The 18,033-nt window shown below is 37.6% G+C and overlaps 1 protein-coding gene across 1 annotated transcript in view; it reads right to left on the bottom strand.

Annotated features, from left to right (window-relative positions):
* STK26 (serine/threonine kinase 26) overlaps positions 1-18,033 on the bottom strand; it is a 32,668-nt gene that overhangs the window by 2,711 nt on the left and 11,924 nt on the right. Inside the window, exons 2-9 of the mRNA XM_067304001.1 lie at positions 13,435-13,665; positions 6,369-6,425; positions 4,601-4,709; positions 4,351-4,508; positions 2,170-2,355; positions 1,361-1,509; positions 588-681; positions 42-104 (exon numbers count right to left, since the gene is read on the bottom strand). Of these exons, the coding sequence (XP_067160102.1) occupies positions 42-104; positions 588-681; positions 1,361-1,509; positions 2,170-2,355; positions 4,351-4,508; positions 4,601-4,709; positions 6,369-6,425; positions 13,435-13,665 (1,047 nt within the window). The remainder of the gene's footprint in view (positions 1-41; positions 105-587; positions 682-1,360; positions 1,510-2,169; positions 2,356-4,350; positions 4,509-4,600; positions 4,710-6,368; positions 6,426-13,434; positions 13,666-18,033) is intronic.

The raw sequence follows: 18,033 nt of genomic DNA, 5'->3' as shown, positions 1-18,033 counted from the left end.
TTGGGTAATACTTTCAAAGGGGCTTTTAAATTAAGACTTACCTCAGCAAACACAGGGGTGATTATCATTGTTAAACAACTCAGGGTTTTAACAAGATCTTGATCCTAAAAATTAGCAAATGCATGTTATTTTAATATACTGCTATACAGTGTATATGTTGCACTTAACATAGCATACATGATTTTGAAAGTTCAGCTCTATTCAGCAAAGCCCATGAAATATAACCACAAAACAATGATGCATACAGTACATCAACAAATGTTACGTGATGTGGCAATAGATGCCAGATGACATTTCTGAAACAATGTCATACATTGTCACAGTTCTATTCTGCTTCTGTTTAATATTACACAAACCTTTAAAATTCACCTCTCTATGAAACAGATACTAATCTATTACTATATGGTATCTTCTGCAATTGAGGCTGACATTAACTTCGAAAATTATCACTAACAAGCTTTGTGTGTTGAATTACAAAAAAAGTAGTCAATTCTTATGAAAAAATAATTGCTAGTATTTATGAACATGCTCCTTACAATAGCTTCACAACCAGCACTTTGAAGAAGAACTTTTCAGACCGTACATACCGTCCCATTCTGCAGCTTCTTTGCATCTGGTTTCTTTCGAACTGTAGTAAAACTCCACTCAGGATGAGAATTATTTTCTTTGTTACTTGACTCCCTGAAGAAAAAGGATACCATCTACATAACACTAGCCGCAACATAACGCTAAGCAGCATAGGTAACCCAAATACACAATAAACCTACATGGATTAGTTCAGTATACCTTAAAATAAGAAGAGTGTGCACTGAAACTTTAACTGAACTTTAGAAAAAACAAACTTCAGAGACTGAATAAGTTAAAGCCTGATCAAAGCAAATAGATGTAGGCTACCCATAAAGCTTACCTTCACCCGTGGCTTCCCATTTAAAAGTTATCTGATATCCAGAAAAACAAGAGACTTGCAGAATGTATGTTGTTCCACAGGCATTGTGCAAACTTCTTCATAGACCTCAACCTTGCTCTGCAATATTTCTAATTGTGTTGCATTCTTTTTGGTGTGACCACTAACCTGAGACTAGGGAATAATTTCACTTCTGTATAAGTGCTATGTGAGTTTGAAGAGAAAACATTTAAAGAGGTAATGAGTGCATAGCCCGATTTATGCATTAGTCTTTAGGTTCAAACAAAGGATTCCCTTCAAAAGGTTAGGACTAATGCAAAACATACTGAACAAAGATAGAAGAGGAGTGAATTATATACATAAACTGCAACACACGTGCTTCAGTAACACTCAAAAAAAAAACAAAAAAAAAAAACAAACCACCAAACCCAGACTAAACTGTGAAAATGAACTTACGAATCAGAACCATCGGAATCAGATTCATCACTGCTGTGTCCCTCTGCCTTCCACCTCTTAAACCTATCAATGAGTTCTGTCAGATATGAAGTCTTCTTGGCATTTTTCATAATGAATTTGTGCTTCAGAAGTTCTTTTGCTGTAGGGCGCTGTAAGAAACACTTTAAATATTTAACCTTTTGCTAACATATTGTGATTTTATACGTTAGTAGGGGAGATTTAGTACGATAACCGACTTCCAGACCTAAGTCGTACAGTATCAGGAATTTAGTGCAAACAGGAAGAAAAGCCAGTAATCCACATTTACAAGCACTCTAAAAATATGATCAAGTTGCACAGAGACTACACTGCTTATTCTTCTACGTTAAGAAGTACACACCCAGGAAAATGACTAATCAAAATTCTCCAATGCAACGTTTCCTTGTAAGCAGAATCCAGACAGTAAAAGTTTTGCTGGAGAAAAGATTCAAGATTCTCTCTCCTGTTCAGGCTTCTCTCTTCCGACATAATCCCAAGTCAGCCTGCCTCTTAGGAAGCTGCCTCTGGCATTAGCATTTCTTTGGTTACCTCCCCTCCCCCTTTTATTTTAAACTGAAGGGACTGGGATGGGAAGACAGACATTAAAAAAGCACTGCTATCATTTACAGTGGAAAGCATGGTCTTTAAAATTATTTGAATTGACTACGATGCATTAGAAAGGGTAAGAAACAAAACAAACCACCCCCTCAAAAAGCACCAAACCAAAAAAAACCCCAAACGACGGAAAAAAAAGCCCATGTGCACACACGCGCATACTTTTCTCTACTCACAAATGTTGGGTCCTTATTCAGGCATGCATCAATGAATTCTTTGAAAGGTTTACTGAATTCTCCTAACAAAGTCGGAGGATTGTTTTTCGGAATGAGAAACAGGACTCTCATGGGATGCATATCCGAGTTGGGTGGCTCCCCTTTGGCTAGTTCAATAGCAGTGATGCCCAATGACCAGATGTCAGCCTGAGAAAGGGAAAAGTTAATTTTAAGTACAAAGCTAAGGGCCACCATGACAAAGTATTTAGTAACCGAAAGCTTTGTGTATACCACATCAAACTTAATGTTGGTATAAGTGGATGATGCACAAAGATTCTTTTTAATAATCTGATTTAACGTGTCTTTAGTAACTTTGGCAAACGTATACACCACCACCAGTTTGCCTACGATGTTAAATGTGTACCTAAAAGACACATACTTTTGGAAAAAGCTTCAGAAACGTTAATCTTCATATGACTTTTTTCCATATAATGAACTACGAACTGCCATGAATTTCCTAAGTGTAATTCAGTTTTTGTTTAGATAGCAAAACTGCATGCTGACATTACTTTAAACTACATATGCACTTTAGTATCCAACCTTGTTCGACACCTCACTCTGTAAAGAAACAGGGCAGAGGAGTCAACCAAATCCAGCAGGTGATCACTCAATTCTTTCCCAGCAGACTACTTAAGGAATTTAGCTAGGAAACGATCAACAACTCTAGTTAGACCTGCAACACCAAATTCCTAAAAGGTCTGAAACCCCAGTTTTACTGTGTAAGCTTCTGAAGAATACTGTAAGTGAAGATACTTATTTTAGCAGATAAGTATTGCAAACAAGACTGTCCTTACATCGAAATGTGTTAGAGACTGTGAAATTCTTTTCTCACAAGAATTAAAATATTTGTATTTAGTATTGATGAATTCAACTAGCTCACTGTACATTAATGAAATAGCATAAGCAACAGTTGTATTTAGGAGCAAAACTTTTTGAAAGAAGGGGCGAGACTTGTAAATCTCCGCCATTATAAAAAAAGCACATACATTTCCATTTTATTTTCTGCCATTCTTAAATGGAGAGAGGAGAAAGGTTAAAATTTGGGCCAGATGCCAAAATACTTACCAGTACTAGCCTAGGGGGAAAAAAAAAAAAAGTGAACTGTCCAATGTTTATCTGTTCTACACAAAGGCTTATATTTTCAGTGCTTTCCACCAGCCTTTGGTAAAGAAAGAAAGTAAGGGGAGAGGACATGGCTCTTGCAACTCATGGAGAAGATAAGGAAAGCAGGAGATTGGGTTGCTGACAGAATGTGAATAAAGGAGTGGTACAGTTAATTTACTTAAGGCAAGGATAAAAGGAATGATTTTCACTTGGACTGGACAAAAAGCCTTTTTAAAACAAGGTAGAGCGCTTTCCAGAAATGTCCCAGAGAATATTACAGTTGCACCTCAAACCCTGAACATGAAAGCTACTACTGCGTGCACATGCTCCTCCTTATCAGCAAAAAACCCTGCGACACGTAGGTGGAATTCCTTCAAGTCTGACACTGGCTAAACTGGCTCACAACAAGTTTTGGAAATGAAATGATGTATTAAAGGCCAACACTTACTGGCAGAGTACACAGAGAAATGCTAAGACTAGGTTTAATCTCACACTGCTGTCTAAAACACAGGTGTTAGCATAAGCCAGGTTTCTGTAGCTAGTGGAAAGACATAGGCAACTCAAATCTCTCTCTTCTGACACTAGAGAGGAAGCCTAGAAGGCCAGCTTAAAACAGGTAACTACCCTTAAAAAAAAATTTAATTTTTATGACATGAATCTTACCCTTTGAAGGGGGGGGGGGGGGCGGGAACAGGACAAATTTCAGCCACCATCTTGGCTTTAAATAAGCTGATTACTTCTGGTGGTATTCTAATTTGTGAGAATTTTATCACTGTTTGAATTTAAATGAGAAACATTGAACTGAAATTAAAAAAAACAAAAACAAATACACAACACTGAGAGCATCCAGAGAGTTTCTCTGAAACAATCTTAACTTCAAAGCATCCAGTTTACTAGGTGAGTTTTCATGGGTTTTGCATGGAACTAATGACACGCAATTACAGCATAAAAACAATCTAATTCGACTTTTAATTTTCTTATCCAAAATTCCGTTGGAACTACAGATAGGAAGCAAAGATTTTCTACTATTACACTTACTTTTGAGTCATATGCCGACTGCTGAATAACTTCAGGTGCCATCCAAAACGGAGTTCCAACAAAGGTATTCCTCTTAATTTGCGTATCTGTCAGCTGCCCAGCAACTCCAAAATCAGCAAGCTTAACATCTCCTTGTTCTGATAACAAGACGTTGGCAGCTGCCAAAGGAAAATAATACAGTACCTAATTTAGAATATTGCTCCTATGATTTTTAGGACTTGAACAAAGTCACATTTAAAGTGTCACACACCTTTTATATCCCTATGAATTTTCTTCTCCGAGTGTAGGTAGTCAAGACCTTTCAAGATTTCCTTTAGCATGGTAGCAATCTGGAATTCATCAAATGGGCCAGCCCGCAGCTTTAGAGAAAAAACACATGTTAATTAAAACTTAAACTTGAAACATTTTTTTGCTGTAAAAAAGCTAACAATTCATAAAAATGAAGATTCAATATTCTCCCAGAAATAAGTGTCATAGAAATCATCTTTAAGTCTCCTGTACTGACAATACATAAGAAAAAATATTAACAGCATTTTCAATGTATATGATATGCACTGTCCTCACCATACAATCCACATGAAAAGCTAATTAACTTTCGAAGAAGTTCTAGTTTCCCAAAGCCTGCACACAGAATTTTGCATTTTAGATTAAGTGAATTATGAAACTCAGGTTTATTTCAAAATAAATGAATCTATCGACTGTGTATGATTACAATTTAACAATTTGTTATTTTTTCATGTTCCAATATCTTTGATTCCATGCTTGTTTTTCATTTAGAACATAATGTACTACTGCAAAACTCCTTGTATGGACTAAATGTAAAGCTAGTAACCACAGAAAGCTATCTAAATAAAACAGAAACAATTAAGGTGTGTGATTCTGCTAAAAAACAACAAAAACCAAAAAAAAAAACCCAAAAAAACTCCAGCAGTGAAACAAAGAACACCAGGGAGCTATCAAGCCAATGAGGCAAAAATTAAGGTTTTATCCCCCTAAAGGGCAACTGAAACCAGTGAACACTACTCAAAGCTATTTATTTCTGACACTTCACAGAAGACTATAAAGCTATCTGAAAACGTTAACGAAGAATAAGTTATCTCACAGCCACTTCTTCAAAAAGACTAAGTTCCAAACGACAGACTACCACATGCTATGCACAATTACTCTGCCTTTGCCTTCCTACAGCTGAGCTGATGCAGCAAAACTTCCCAGGGAAGTTTGAACAGATTTGTGAAGCTAAGCACATATTTTAACTTTTGCAGACAGGACCAATGTTAGCAACTGCGCAGTTAAGACTATCCTGTAATACTAAAGAGACAGTATTTTTACTCCGGAATCACACAAACAAAGACTGAGTTATATTATCTTACAGGAAAGGGTGGGTCCGAGCTTTACAGTTGAGGCGGAGCTGTACTGCAAGTAGGGGGAAACCACATCCACGTACAGTGGACTGTGCTTTTTTTTTTTTTTTTTTTTTTTTTTTAAAACAAGCTACATCCTTCATGAATGCTACATTATTTTAAGTAAAAGGCACTTTCATGTTTAACTGTAAATATCTGAAAATGGAAAAGCCAACACCTTTTAGCCAGTTAAAATTAACTGTACTCTGTGAGCACACACAACATTCATTCTTGAGACCCAGTCCCGAAGGAAACGTTTGAATTTAAGTGTAATGAATATGCTACTTCAGGGGATTCAGGGGAGGGGGGGGGGGAAGAGGGCAAGAACAGTACTTCTCCTCATAGTAAAAATCCCAGTTTGCTGCCCTTTGACTGAAAATGAACGGACACTTCCTAGTGCTTAGAAGACAAGCAGCAAAAACAAAAATCAATATCAACTCAATGCAAGGAAAATATATAACAGAACTACCATACCAATTTACACTTTTTGGAGCATTACAGTGTAGCGCTGATGTAACATCAGCGGCCTCCAGAGACTGGATTTTTATAAAGAGATATGAAAGCACAATGAACTAAGTTTTACCACTGGTACTTAAAATGCAAAATGCATATACTTACAAGGTCTAAAGCTGATCCTCCACCCAAATATTCCATTATTATCCATAGCTTTGTGCCCTGTAAAAGAAGGCATAAACTGTTAGAAGGCCAAGTGTGCCCTGAAAAGAATCTCAGTGGACTACCAGCATACTGTTAGGAGAACGCAAATGGAGAGCCCCATTAACCATCAAGTTACGTCTAATTACTGCTTGTAGAATGATCACATAGCTCCTGCGCAAGAAACCTGAATACCAACAAAAGTTTGGCTTCTATATGAAAGAACACACTAATCATTTTAAGTGGTGGTTTAATATCAAGTAAATTAGTGTTTTTTCTAAGACTGTAGTTGTAACGAGACATGGACAATTAATTCCACCTATTTGTGATACAGAAAAAGCACAAGTTTTAATACATATGTGGAACAAAATTCATGGAAATCTACAAAGTTAGAACAATCAACTTACACTGAATCACAAAGAATGAAACGGGTCATTAAGTAACTGAAATTCTTACATGACTTTTCACTCAAATGAAACTTTTCTGTAACATGACCAAACACACACACACACTCTTATATCCCATCTGAGCCAAACTACTCAGCAGAACTTAAAATTCCTTAAAAAAACAAACCAAAACAAACAACAACAAAAAACAAACCCAAGATGGAACCTCTCTTCAAAGACAACAGAAAAATAAAAGAAAAATGGATGTAGCTGATAAATGCCTCTTCATCTACAAGGTCACTGAGCAAGTGCGTATCTAACACACCCACAAGTGCCAACTTGAGTTGTCAGATCCAGCAAAAAGTGAGAATTCACAGACCTTGAACATGCTTGCGCCTAAAGACTTATGTCCTACCGTAAAACATGCCTGTTACCACAGGGGCAGCTCAATTTTGAGACACAAGCACCATAAAACACCAAACAGGAGAAACAGCATTACTGGATCTGGAACCCTTTGAAAACACACAGTTTTCCTAAGTTTCCAGATCAGAGGTTCCAAACTAGCCATTAAAAGGTCAAAGATGAGAACAATACAATTAAATAAAAAGTAAGATTTAAAGGGGGTTTTTTTTGGAAAAAGGAAACAGGAATGTGAAGAGTTTCTGTGCTTTCATTGCTGAGACAGCTCAGCTACAGCGCTAGAATACTAAAACTGACAAATTCTTCTAACATCGATTTCTAGATGCTGCCTTTGCCCTTAGTGTGCAGCTGAAAAAAGTGGCTGGTTCGTATAAACAAAACTGAAAGATCTGCTATCAGATCTACGAAGCACACACTTCCAAACGGGGATCTTCTCTATTTGCTTCCCGCAATCCCCTCACATTCAGATTTAGAAATCTGGATTTCAACCTATGGATTACTACACTAAGAAATCCTGGGAAGAAAAAAATCCCACATCTTCGTTTGAAATAAAAATCAGTTATTAAAACTGAACCAGGACAGGCCGAGTCACATCTACTGTTTAAATCTCCAGCAAATAATTTGCTGGTGCTCGTTCCCTGTAATGGTGCACAAGCTTATGACAGAAGTGCTTCTTCAAGCCTCTCTCATTCTACACTGTATTCTGCCTTACTCTGTTTCCTGACTAGCGATACACATCTAAAAGGAAACTCAACAAGCAAATAAAGGTGCAGTTTTTGAGTCCACCACATCCAATTATCTCAACAAAGCATACCCTGTTGGATTTATACCGAATGTAAGAAACACACCATTTACGAGAGTCTATTCCAATATCATGAGATCAGCAGGGAAGGGCTGGCTAATTTTAGCAGGTTTTTATAAAGCTCAACTTTGTCAGCCGCGACAACCTGCAAGGAACTCTCATTTAAGGCAAACATTGTGGTTACCAGACATGTTTGGAAGATTTGACTATTACTTGAAAACAGTATAGGGTGAACATGAATAAGTACTGTGTTTCTGAAATACAATGTCTCAAAGAAATTGCTATTATCCAGTGTAACCGGGTGTGTACATTTTCTAGCCAGCATGTACAACCTTTTTCCTAGCTATTTTAGGTCAACCAAGTATAAATAGACAGTGGAGAACACAAACAGCATCTTTACATGTTCTCAAAGTCTTGCTGCACAAAGTGCTGTTTAATTTTGATGGAAGTCTCTGGATGCTGCTACAGGAGTTATCCATATTAAAATCCGAATAACTGAGAGGAACTTCAGGCTTGTTTTAATTACAAGGGAAAAAAAGCAAGCCCAGGTGGCTGTAATAGTTACAGAGATAAAAACTAAATTTCTAGCCCAAAGGGAAAACGATCATGATGTTTGAGTCTCCAAGAGAAGATCTCTGTCTATTGGATCAGCCTGGAAAAATACAGCTCAAGTACTCATCCAACTTCACTAACTTGCATAACCAAAACGTGCCAGAACTAGGGTATCTTTTAATACTTTTAACCTCTTTCTTACATGAACTGATAAGACAATAAAAATGACATTTTGACAAATCATTAAGCTTGAGGAAAAAACTCATTTTAGCAATTCTAATTTAAAAATCACACTGCTACACTGCTATGCGTTATAAGTTTGAATAGTACCCTCCACCATCAGGGTTTTATTTACTAAGGTACAATGTTAATTCCAATTAAAGTGCAATGATGGATGACAAGACAAAGTTAGATGCTGGCCTACCACAAATATAAACAACATCTACATTAGGATTTAAATTATTTTACATCTACAGAAGTTCCACTAATATAGCTGTAAGCTCGTACAGTTATACATGCATTTGTGAAAGACACTACATAAAAGGTAAGTCCTTTACTACCCTACACAAAAGTGTTTATTACAGTGCATTCTTTGACTATATACTCACACATTACCTACCAACATGTTTAGGAGATACTACTGATCTTGCCAGATATCCAATGAAAATTTAAGGAAAAAAAGAAAAAACTTAATAAAAATAGCAAAGTTCTAAGATTAATTCAGTGGGAAGCTCCTCTTCTACATCAAAATTCAAGAGAAGTAAGTGCCCCAAATTACAAAGATGGGGTTTTCTTTCATCGCTGTTTGTGTCGCAATAAAGGAAAAACTGGAATCAGCTTTATCTCCAGAATCTCTACGGAAGTGGGCTTCACCATCTTGTACCGGTGATATTTTTAAAGAGCAAAATAGCTACTAACATACAGATAACACTGCATTGTTAGGTACAATATTCGGAGACTGGCAGTACTTTTCAAAATCCATGTTTACGAGACAGATGTACAAATTTTAGCTAATGAGCAGCCAGGCCATAGAATAAAGAGTATCTTACAGGGAGTCAGTCGAGCTGACTAAGTTACTAATTAGTAAGTCAAGTAATTGAAATAAAGACACCCTTCCCTCCCGCCCTTTCAGCTTCTGCTTCACAGCAAGGAGCATCTGGAAGAGCCTGTGTGCAGCTGCTAAGGGCAAGGACTCCCGAGACCAGGCCTCTCCAGCCCAGGCAAATTTCCTCCTGTAACATAGCAGTCTTGGTAAAAACTGAAACTGACTTAATAAGGACAGATAATGGCAATCTGCTTATTCAAAGTTTACTTAAAATTAAAGAGCAAAAATTACTAGAGAAGATATGCAGTTATAGTTCAATGGGATGAACTGAAGCGCACACACACACACACACACACACACACAGAGAGAGGAAAAAAAAACAAAAAAACACACACAGAAGCAAACGTGGTCTCAGCCGCAATTATTTCTTTCATCCTTAATGCAAAGCTGTTTTCATCAGAAACTGCCTCTTTGAAGTAAAAGCCATCCAATTTTATAGACTTCACTAGCAGCAGCTTGCACATATCATTTAGAGACTAAAACCAGATCTGGATACTCAGCTAAAATGAACCAGAAAGTATTTCGGGCAACTTGAAATGCCTCTGCACTGATAGTTTGCTTTGGTCTAGCCAGGGAAATACTGTATCTTTTTGATTTAGGCAGTGCATAACTCCAAAGAATTTCTAATATCCTTCCTAGAGCTTCAGAGAAAGGTATACAGATGATTAGTGTATTTTACTAAACTATTTCTATTCCATAAGCATGATCTGAAAGAGGGTAGACTGGTTCAACTCCTTATCTTCTAACACTCTAAAAGACGCCCATATGTTCATACCTTTCACTAGCCAAAACCCAGACACATTATCTTATTTTCCATTGGGGAGCTCAAAGCAATCTACAACAGTCTGTTTTGCTTTCTTGTAAATAAAGAAAGAAGGATGCAAAGGGAAAAAGAAAATTGATCTTTTACATTTCTAAATACCTTCTACTTACTTTATACTTATGCTCTTTCTAGCCACTACCTTAAAAGGTATTTCTAGGAATATTCTCAGTATCTTTATATATAAAACTAATTACTCACCAGCAGACCTACTTGACTATTTGACTTTTTAATCTATTGCCTATTGCTTTGAATGCAATAAGATGTCTTAATTTTTAGATTGTAGTGTCAATGTAATATCTTTAGTCTATAATTAAAAAGTCATTGGGTGCACAACTGAACAAATTTCACTGTTTCCAAGACATGTCTACAGTATGTAGCAAAATTAATACCTGAATGAAATACTGCACAACTGAATGCTCAACAGGCTGACAGCCACTCTCAGAATAATAGCTGATAGAAAGTTAAAAGCTATAGCAATTAAGTAAAAAAATGCAGACAGATACAACCCTCAAAATACCTGTTATTACTGAAATGAAAAGAAGGCAGCATAAAAGATTCTTTGCACATTTAACAAAGCCAATACACTCTTTCCCTCAAGTGATCTCAAGCTGCAAGGTCTAATATTAGTTGCCAGGGATAAATCAAGCCTAAAAAAATTTAAAGCCACTTAAGCTGAACTCATTTTATTTATTTACTTTTAGTTCTGTAATTAAAAATAACTCATTTATTTGTGGATATTTTTATTCATTTACTTGGCGAACAGCAAGCAGTAGAATTACCTACCATGCTATTCAGGGATTAAAAAAAAACACTCCTGTAAACCAGAAATTTTTTTTTGAAGGAATTTCTTGAAGAAACCAGACAACAGTCAAAGCTCCACAAAAACCTCCCCACGCTGCACACAGAGAAATTTTCTTCCCCAAAGAATATTAGAAGTGTGAAAAGTAAACAAGAGACCAGCATTAATCTTTCAGAATTTATCAAGTTAGACTAGAAATGGAAAGAACTCAAACAGTGTTGAGGAAAGTAATGTGGCATTAACATGTTCCTGTATTTGCCAGGAATTTTTAAGAATTAAAAAACCCTAACCAAGAGTTGAAAGCTTTATAGCACTGATAGAATAACTACGCTTATATATTTAAGAAAAGAAGAAAAAGACAGAAAAACAAAAGAGTGAAAGACATGCATAACAATGCCAAAGAAAAACTGCAGTTATGGACAGGTAGTTATGAAGAATTGGAGAATAACTTTTTGGTTTCAGCACCTATGTTGCTGTAGTAACAAAAAGATGATTTTCTCAATGAATTCGATTCATAGCTTATCAAGCTTTTTCAGTCTAACAAATCAGGATCCCCTCCAAATTTACAGCTGCTGAAACCTATGCTTAATCCTGAAATTCAATAAAGCCATTTACATGTAAAAGCACTTTCCAAAACTTACCTTGACCTATTTGTGCTACAGGGAAAACATTTGGTCTTCTACAGCTCAAAGTTAAAAATATGGACACTCAGGAGGATAACATTTAGGACTTTGTTCATCACAGATAAATAAAGAACTGTGAAAAAGACTGATCGCATTTGGGTCTGCGATACCACTGGTGCACCGCTCCAGCAAAGCATTCCTAGCTGAATCCAAACTCAGTTTGAAAAGAATCAGCTTGTTCTAACATATAACACAAGGAAGCAAATTTCACTATATCTCAGAGCTCTATTGCAAAAATATATAAATAAATAAAATTCCACTGACTGAACCCAATAAAGATAAGGAGAAATGGGACACAAGTGACAACCTGTGCGTTCCCTTCAGCATGAAGGGCCCACAGAATACTGAGTAACTAAGTAAGCAGTAAAGCCTCCATGGCTGTCTATTTTGGTCAGAGTTAAGTATTTGGAGTACAGAAAATTAAACGACCCACTTACTGCTCAAATATTCAAAATGGAATACTTCTGCGATGTAAAGAGGGGAAAAGAACCCCAAATACGCAAAGAACATGACAACACAGTTTCTGCAGATACTTTTACAGTACCATCAAAAGATACAGCACAAATGTGACACAGGAACATATCTCAGAAATGCGTCTTTGGAATAATGTCCAACTCCCCCCCCCCCCAAAAAAACACAAACAAACAACCCCCCCCCCCACACACACACACACACCTGTACCTTAGAGCTGGAGCTGCTGAAATGCCTCAAAAAACTCCAAACAAATAAAACCTCTGGACACTTAAAACAGCAGTAACTATGGTTAACACTTTAGCATTTTTAAAACTAAAACCATAAAAAAACAAAAATCCCCACAAAACTTAAACATATGCCTACTGCAGATCATTAAACAGCATTTGAGGTGATTATACCTGGAGAATTTTGCAAATTGAAAAGACCTACTCAACACTGGATTTCTGTAAGGTATTTTTGTTTTAGTTTTTAAATTGTGCCTTGGATAACACTTTACAGAGCGGTTACATAACTTTGCTGACGTCAGTTTTACTTTGTCTCAGGCCTATCACGCTGCATAATTACAAACACAACCCTACACAGTGCAGGGTATCTTTCCGTATCAGAGAAAGGTTTCTGTTACTATAGCTATGAAGATATTTTTTCCTAACCTGGAAAGACCACAAGACTGGGCTGGGTAGTGTGGGGAAGAAAGAGGTGAGAAAACCAGAGTCCAAAAGCAATCGCAAGGACAAGAGGAATTCTCTATACAACTCCCTTCATTCTGCAGCCATTTTGTGCTATTTCCAGCCTCAAAGAGCATGCAGTAAAAGCAGGAAATCAAAGTGAAAAACCACTGTTCAAAGGAAGAAAGAAAGAAAGAAGCTACTAAAAAAGTCAAGTTGGCATGATAGCATTTCCTCAATTTTAGAATTTTTTTCTTAGCAGCATTCAAAACAAGTGGGTGACATACTGACAGCAAATTTTTGTGCAATACTATACATTACCTTTAAATATGATCCATAGTATTTTGTTACGTAAGGACTATCACACTGACTTAAAACAGTTATCTCTTGCTGTATATCTTCTATTTCATCTTCTGCTTCCTCAAGGTCTATGATTTTTATAGCAACCACTTGCTGTGTCCGATTATCAATTCCTTTAAAGACTTCACCAAATGAGCCTTTCCCAATGCGTTCCAGTTTTGTGAATAGTTCTTCTGGGTCTGCTCTATGGTTCTAGAAAAAGGAAAAAAAAAAAAAAAAGGGATACATGAGTTACTTAGCTTACTTCCAAATTATTAGTCCTCACTACTTCCCAAGCAGATCATCCAGATTAACCATCCTCATTAGAAGGCGTGTATCAGATAAGATTATTTCCTGTACACTAAGTTCTATCCAGCTATTAGTTACTGAACATATTATTATGCAATTATGTCAAAGGTAAATCAGTCTTACCAAAGAGAGAAAGTCAGGTACAAACCTCATTTCACTTCCCCATAAAACAGCCCTCTAAAAGGAAAGAATTGCACTACTCTTGATACTAATCCTACCTGTGCAGTAATTCAGAAGACTGGGGAATGCATTCGCTGGCACAGAAAGCACCGCCATCGCTACCCAGGCAAAAAAGGCTGGGCTTCCTACCCGGCCAAGAGCCTTGGGCAGAAAAAACATCATATCAAGATATACAGCATGGAGCTAGTTGCGAGAGGGCCGCACTATCCCGTATGCACTGGCAGCCTCCGACCAAGTACACTGAGCTCCTGATAAGATCAGGCATGTTCAGGGCGACTAGAGGAGCCAAGTGAAAGTAGAGCAAAGGGCCTGGGAGATGTTCAAAGAAGGAATCAGAGGGCTGGAGCAGAGTAATAAAACAGGGGTACTGACCAGAATTGGCTGGTATCACCCAAGCATGCCTTAGAAGTGGAAGGGAGTATAGCACTGCTGAGAACACCTGACTTTGAGTCTTTGCAGGCTAAATGCTCTAAAGCAGCACACAGCAATTACTATACAAAGGTTTTAAGTTTCTCAGCTGCATTCAGTCGTCAGGAAAAAAAACAAAAAAAGGCAAGCAAATTCTCATTTATCCTTCAAGCTAAAGCGTGCTACGTGGCTGCTGAGAATACTGCATATCCAAAAATCATAGTAGCTGAAGGATATGAATGACCTGATCCAGAGTTTAAGAATACAAAACTTCAGACCACAGTAAGAAAGTTTGCAAAAAGGTATTTTTGAGAGGCAAGACAGATGTGACAACAAAATGGCCTACATTTTGCAGAACAAAATCAGGCACATTATCTTCTCAAAATCCTGCTGTATTTTTCAGAAGATGACCCCAAATGCTGTGCTGTAGCTCTGCAGTTGTTAACTTGCTGCTGCTCTCTGAGCCAGGCAACTCAATGCACAGCTTTGAACAAGAGATATTTACCCCCCCAGTCCCAAAACCACTTTGATTTAACAGCAATATTTGAAAACATGAAAGAATGCTTCGTTTCATTTTTCTCCCGTCCCTAAACTTGGCGTTCACTGGTCTGAACCAGAAAAAAAAAAAGTGACAGTTTTGGGGAAAGCAGGCATCCAACCCAATGCACAATTACCTTGCATAATAACATACTCCAGTATAAACGTGAGCCTCCAGAAACCATGACAAGTAAAATACCCGTGTGGTGTAATAAAAAGATTAAAGATTTTTGAGTTACAAAAGATCTTTACACTCTTCTTGCAAATGAATGCAAAATCTTCACGAAAAAAGCAGCGCATTATTACTTTAGTCCAGTTAAAAAGGGAAGATCTCAGTCCCTTCTTGGCCCCTTATTATCACTCCCTCCCTCATTCTAGAACGAGCATTTATTCAACAATATGGTGAGATGAATCAGGGGACAGATTTAGCTAAGAGTTAACCATATGATTTGTCAGGTTTATTTTCAACTGGATCAGTTCACTGCTCATATAGACCAGACTGTCATTTATGCTAGTACAAGAGGAGCAAGCATGAAGCAGTAAGGCAGATTCATGCTGATTTGAAATGACAATGCAGTTAGTTTTACAAATATACAAAAATGAGGAAATTCTTCTTTGTTTACAAAGAACTCAGTACTACTCTGCTCCATTAAAAACAAACAAAAAACCCCCAAAACACACCCACACAAATACCTTCAGAGAAATAACTAAGCTCCTCTTTGCCCCCAGCCCCCAGAAAAATGTTTATATTTTCATGTGTTGATAGATCCATCCATGATCCACAGAAAGACTTGAAAGGTGAACAAATATGCAATGTGGTAGATTCAAAGAAAATAAAAAAAGGTAGGACCAGTATTATTCTGACCTGAAATCCGGGATAATTAATACTATATGGGGGAGGTGGGAACCATAGGCCTTTGCTGCTCAGAATGAATTTAGCTAGACAAAAGAGCAGTAAATGCTCAAACTGCATGAAGATAACCGTGTTGCCATATGCTAATGCATTGGTTTAGTGAGACAAAAAAAAACAAAAACAAAAAACACTGTATTTAAAATTTGTTGTGTTTCAAAAAAAAATTGTTTTGGGAAAAAATGAGGCAAAAACAGCAGCAGCTGTCATACCACCTCTGCTTGCAGCTTGTTAGGCTGCTGAACTGCTATTTAGCTAGCAACCTAATGTATTCCTAACCGAGAGTATCAGTTGCAATAAAGAATAATTAACTCTGGATTTAGTTCTCCATTTACAAGGGGAAAAAAAAAGCCTCAAAACACAAAACACCCTAGAATTCAAAGAGGATTAGCAAACCTTCCTCATCACCCTAAAATAATCTTATTCATAAATATAAGCTTCATTCTGAGACACTCTTAGAGCAATTGATTTCCATTCAAGTTAACTAATAGCTACTTTCAGATTTGATATGAAACCTGTTAAATACTTCCAGATATATAAAAGAAAGCACACTAGTCACAGATGCAGTCAACTGGTCCAATCTTCGCAAACGTCTGAAGAACTCAAAGAGCAACCAACCCTTCTGGATTTTGCCAGGGGAGAGATCTCAAATCCCTCTAGGCTCCTCAGTGGAAGTGCACATCATTCAATCCTACACGATTACTTGACGGTCATCAACAAAACGTACCAGGCCTCTCCACCCTCCTCCCTGAGCAACTCCAGGTGAATCAGAACAGCTTTCAAGGCTATTTTAACTTCCAGCAACTCCTAGTGCCATCCCATGCGGGTGATGGAGAGCAGAGGGAGAGACCAAACAGGACTGGACTTCCCTGACACTCCCCAGCATCGCGGAATTTGAACACATATCCGCGGGAGGGAGAGGTGGAGCAGGGCAGCATCAGAAGGGAACAAGTCATGCAGTATCACTAGAGAAGAAGTCTCCAGCCTTTCTATTCTGAGAAAATCCTTCTGTAGCAAGTGAAGTCAACTTTACACCTTCTGTTATTCACCAAAGCTGACAAGCAACTGTAGAACAGCCGAGGATGAGGGCAAATATTTCTGACCAACTATGGCCAATACTGAGACAATTTCCTTTGGAAAGGCTTCAGACTAAGAACACTATATTACTTGAAATACAGCATTAGAACAGTGACTGTATTCCAAAACAGATTTGCTTTTACCTTAATTTCTTTGTCTTTCAGGCTATTGTTCTACAGGAATGTTTTTTTGCTACATCTGATCTAAAAAACTTTTCTAAACAAAGGCAAATTTATAAAGTGCAGCTCTGCATATTCTCATAGTATACAGGAAGACTTTATTTATGTATATATACATATACACACACATACACCAATAAATTGGTTATACACCAACAACTTTTTGCAGCATTGCTGCCAGTTAAGCTTCTAATATGGTGGAAATTAAAATCTAAGACTATTAACACTGCTGAGCAAAACTCCCAATTGTTACTACACGTTCTTTCACAGATCTTTCAACGAATGGGAAAAAGGTTTAGCAGCTTTGAAAGCTGCCTGCATAAGTAATGGTTTAAAAAAAAAAAAAAAAAAATATCAGTTTCCATGGAGAGTCACGTCTGTTGGAGAGCAGATGGCATCAATAGGGTAGGCAGAACGTATGAACTCCATCAGCACCTCTGAGAAGGTATCACCTGTAAGTGGACAAATCAGGAAGAGGACCCATTGCTCTTCCACTCCCAAAGCCCGTTTCCACAGACGGAAGCCGCAGCAGTGATTACAACAGGTGCAGGCATATGCATACGCCAGCTTGAATCTAGCTAGCATGAGTAACACTATCAGCACAGATGTGGCAACATCAGCCCTTCACATAGCCCAGGAAGTCCATCACTCCACCAGGCCTGCACAACTGTACAGCTTGCACTACTGTTCAGCATCGCCTCTCTTCTCCTGTTATCCAGCTACATGCCATTACCATCTGTGTTTAGCAGCACATACAGGGTCACAGGTTGGAAGGGACCTCAGAAGGTCATCTAGTTCAACCTGCTCAGAGTCCCCAGATAAAAACCTCTACAGCAAAACAACTTTTGCCAGCATACCTGCATTAGTTACACCAAGCTGACTGCCAGAATGGCTTAGTCATAAGCATTTTCTTTTCATTTTGATAAACACAGCTACGCAGCAATGCTCTGGCTATATTCTGCTCTGAGATTGTCTGGTTGG

This window comes from Apteryx mantelli, chromosome 13 (genome assembly GCF_036417845.1).
Source record: "Apteryx mantelli isolate bAptMan1 chromosome 13, bAptMan1.hap1, whole genome shotgun sequence".
Taxonomy (NCBI): Eukaryota; Metazoa; Chordata; class Aves; order Apterygiformes; family Apterygidae; genus Apteryx; species Apteryx mantelli.
Note: the sequence above shows the minus strand (reverse complement) of the source record. Positions and strands in the feature narration are given on the sequence as shown.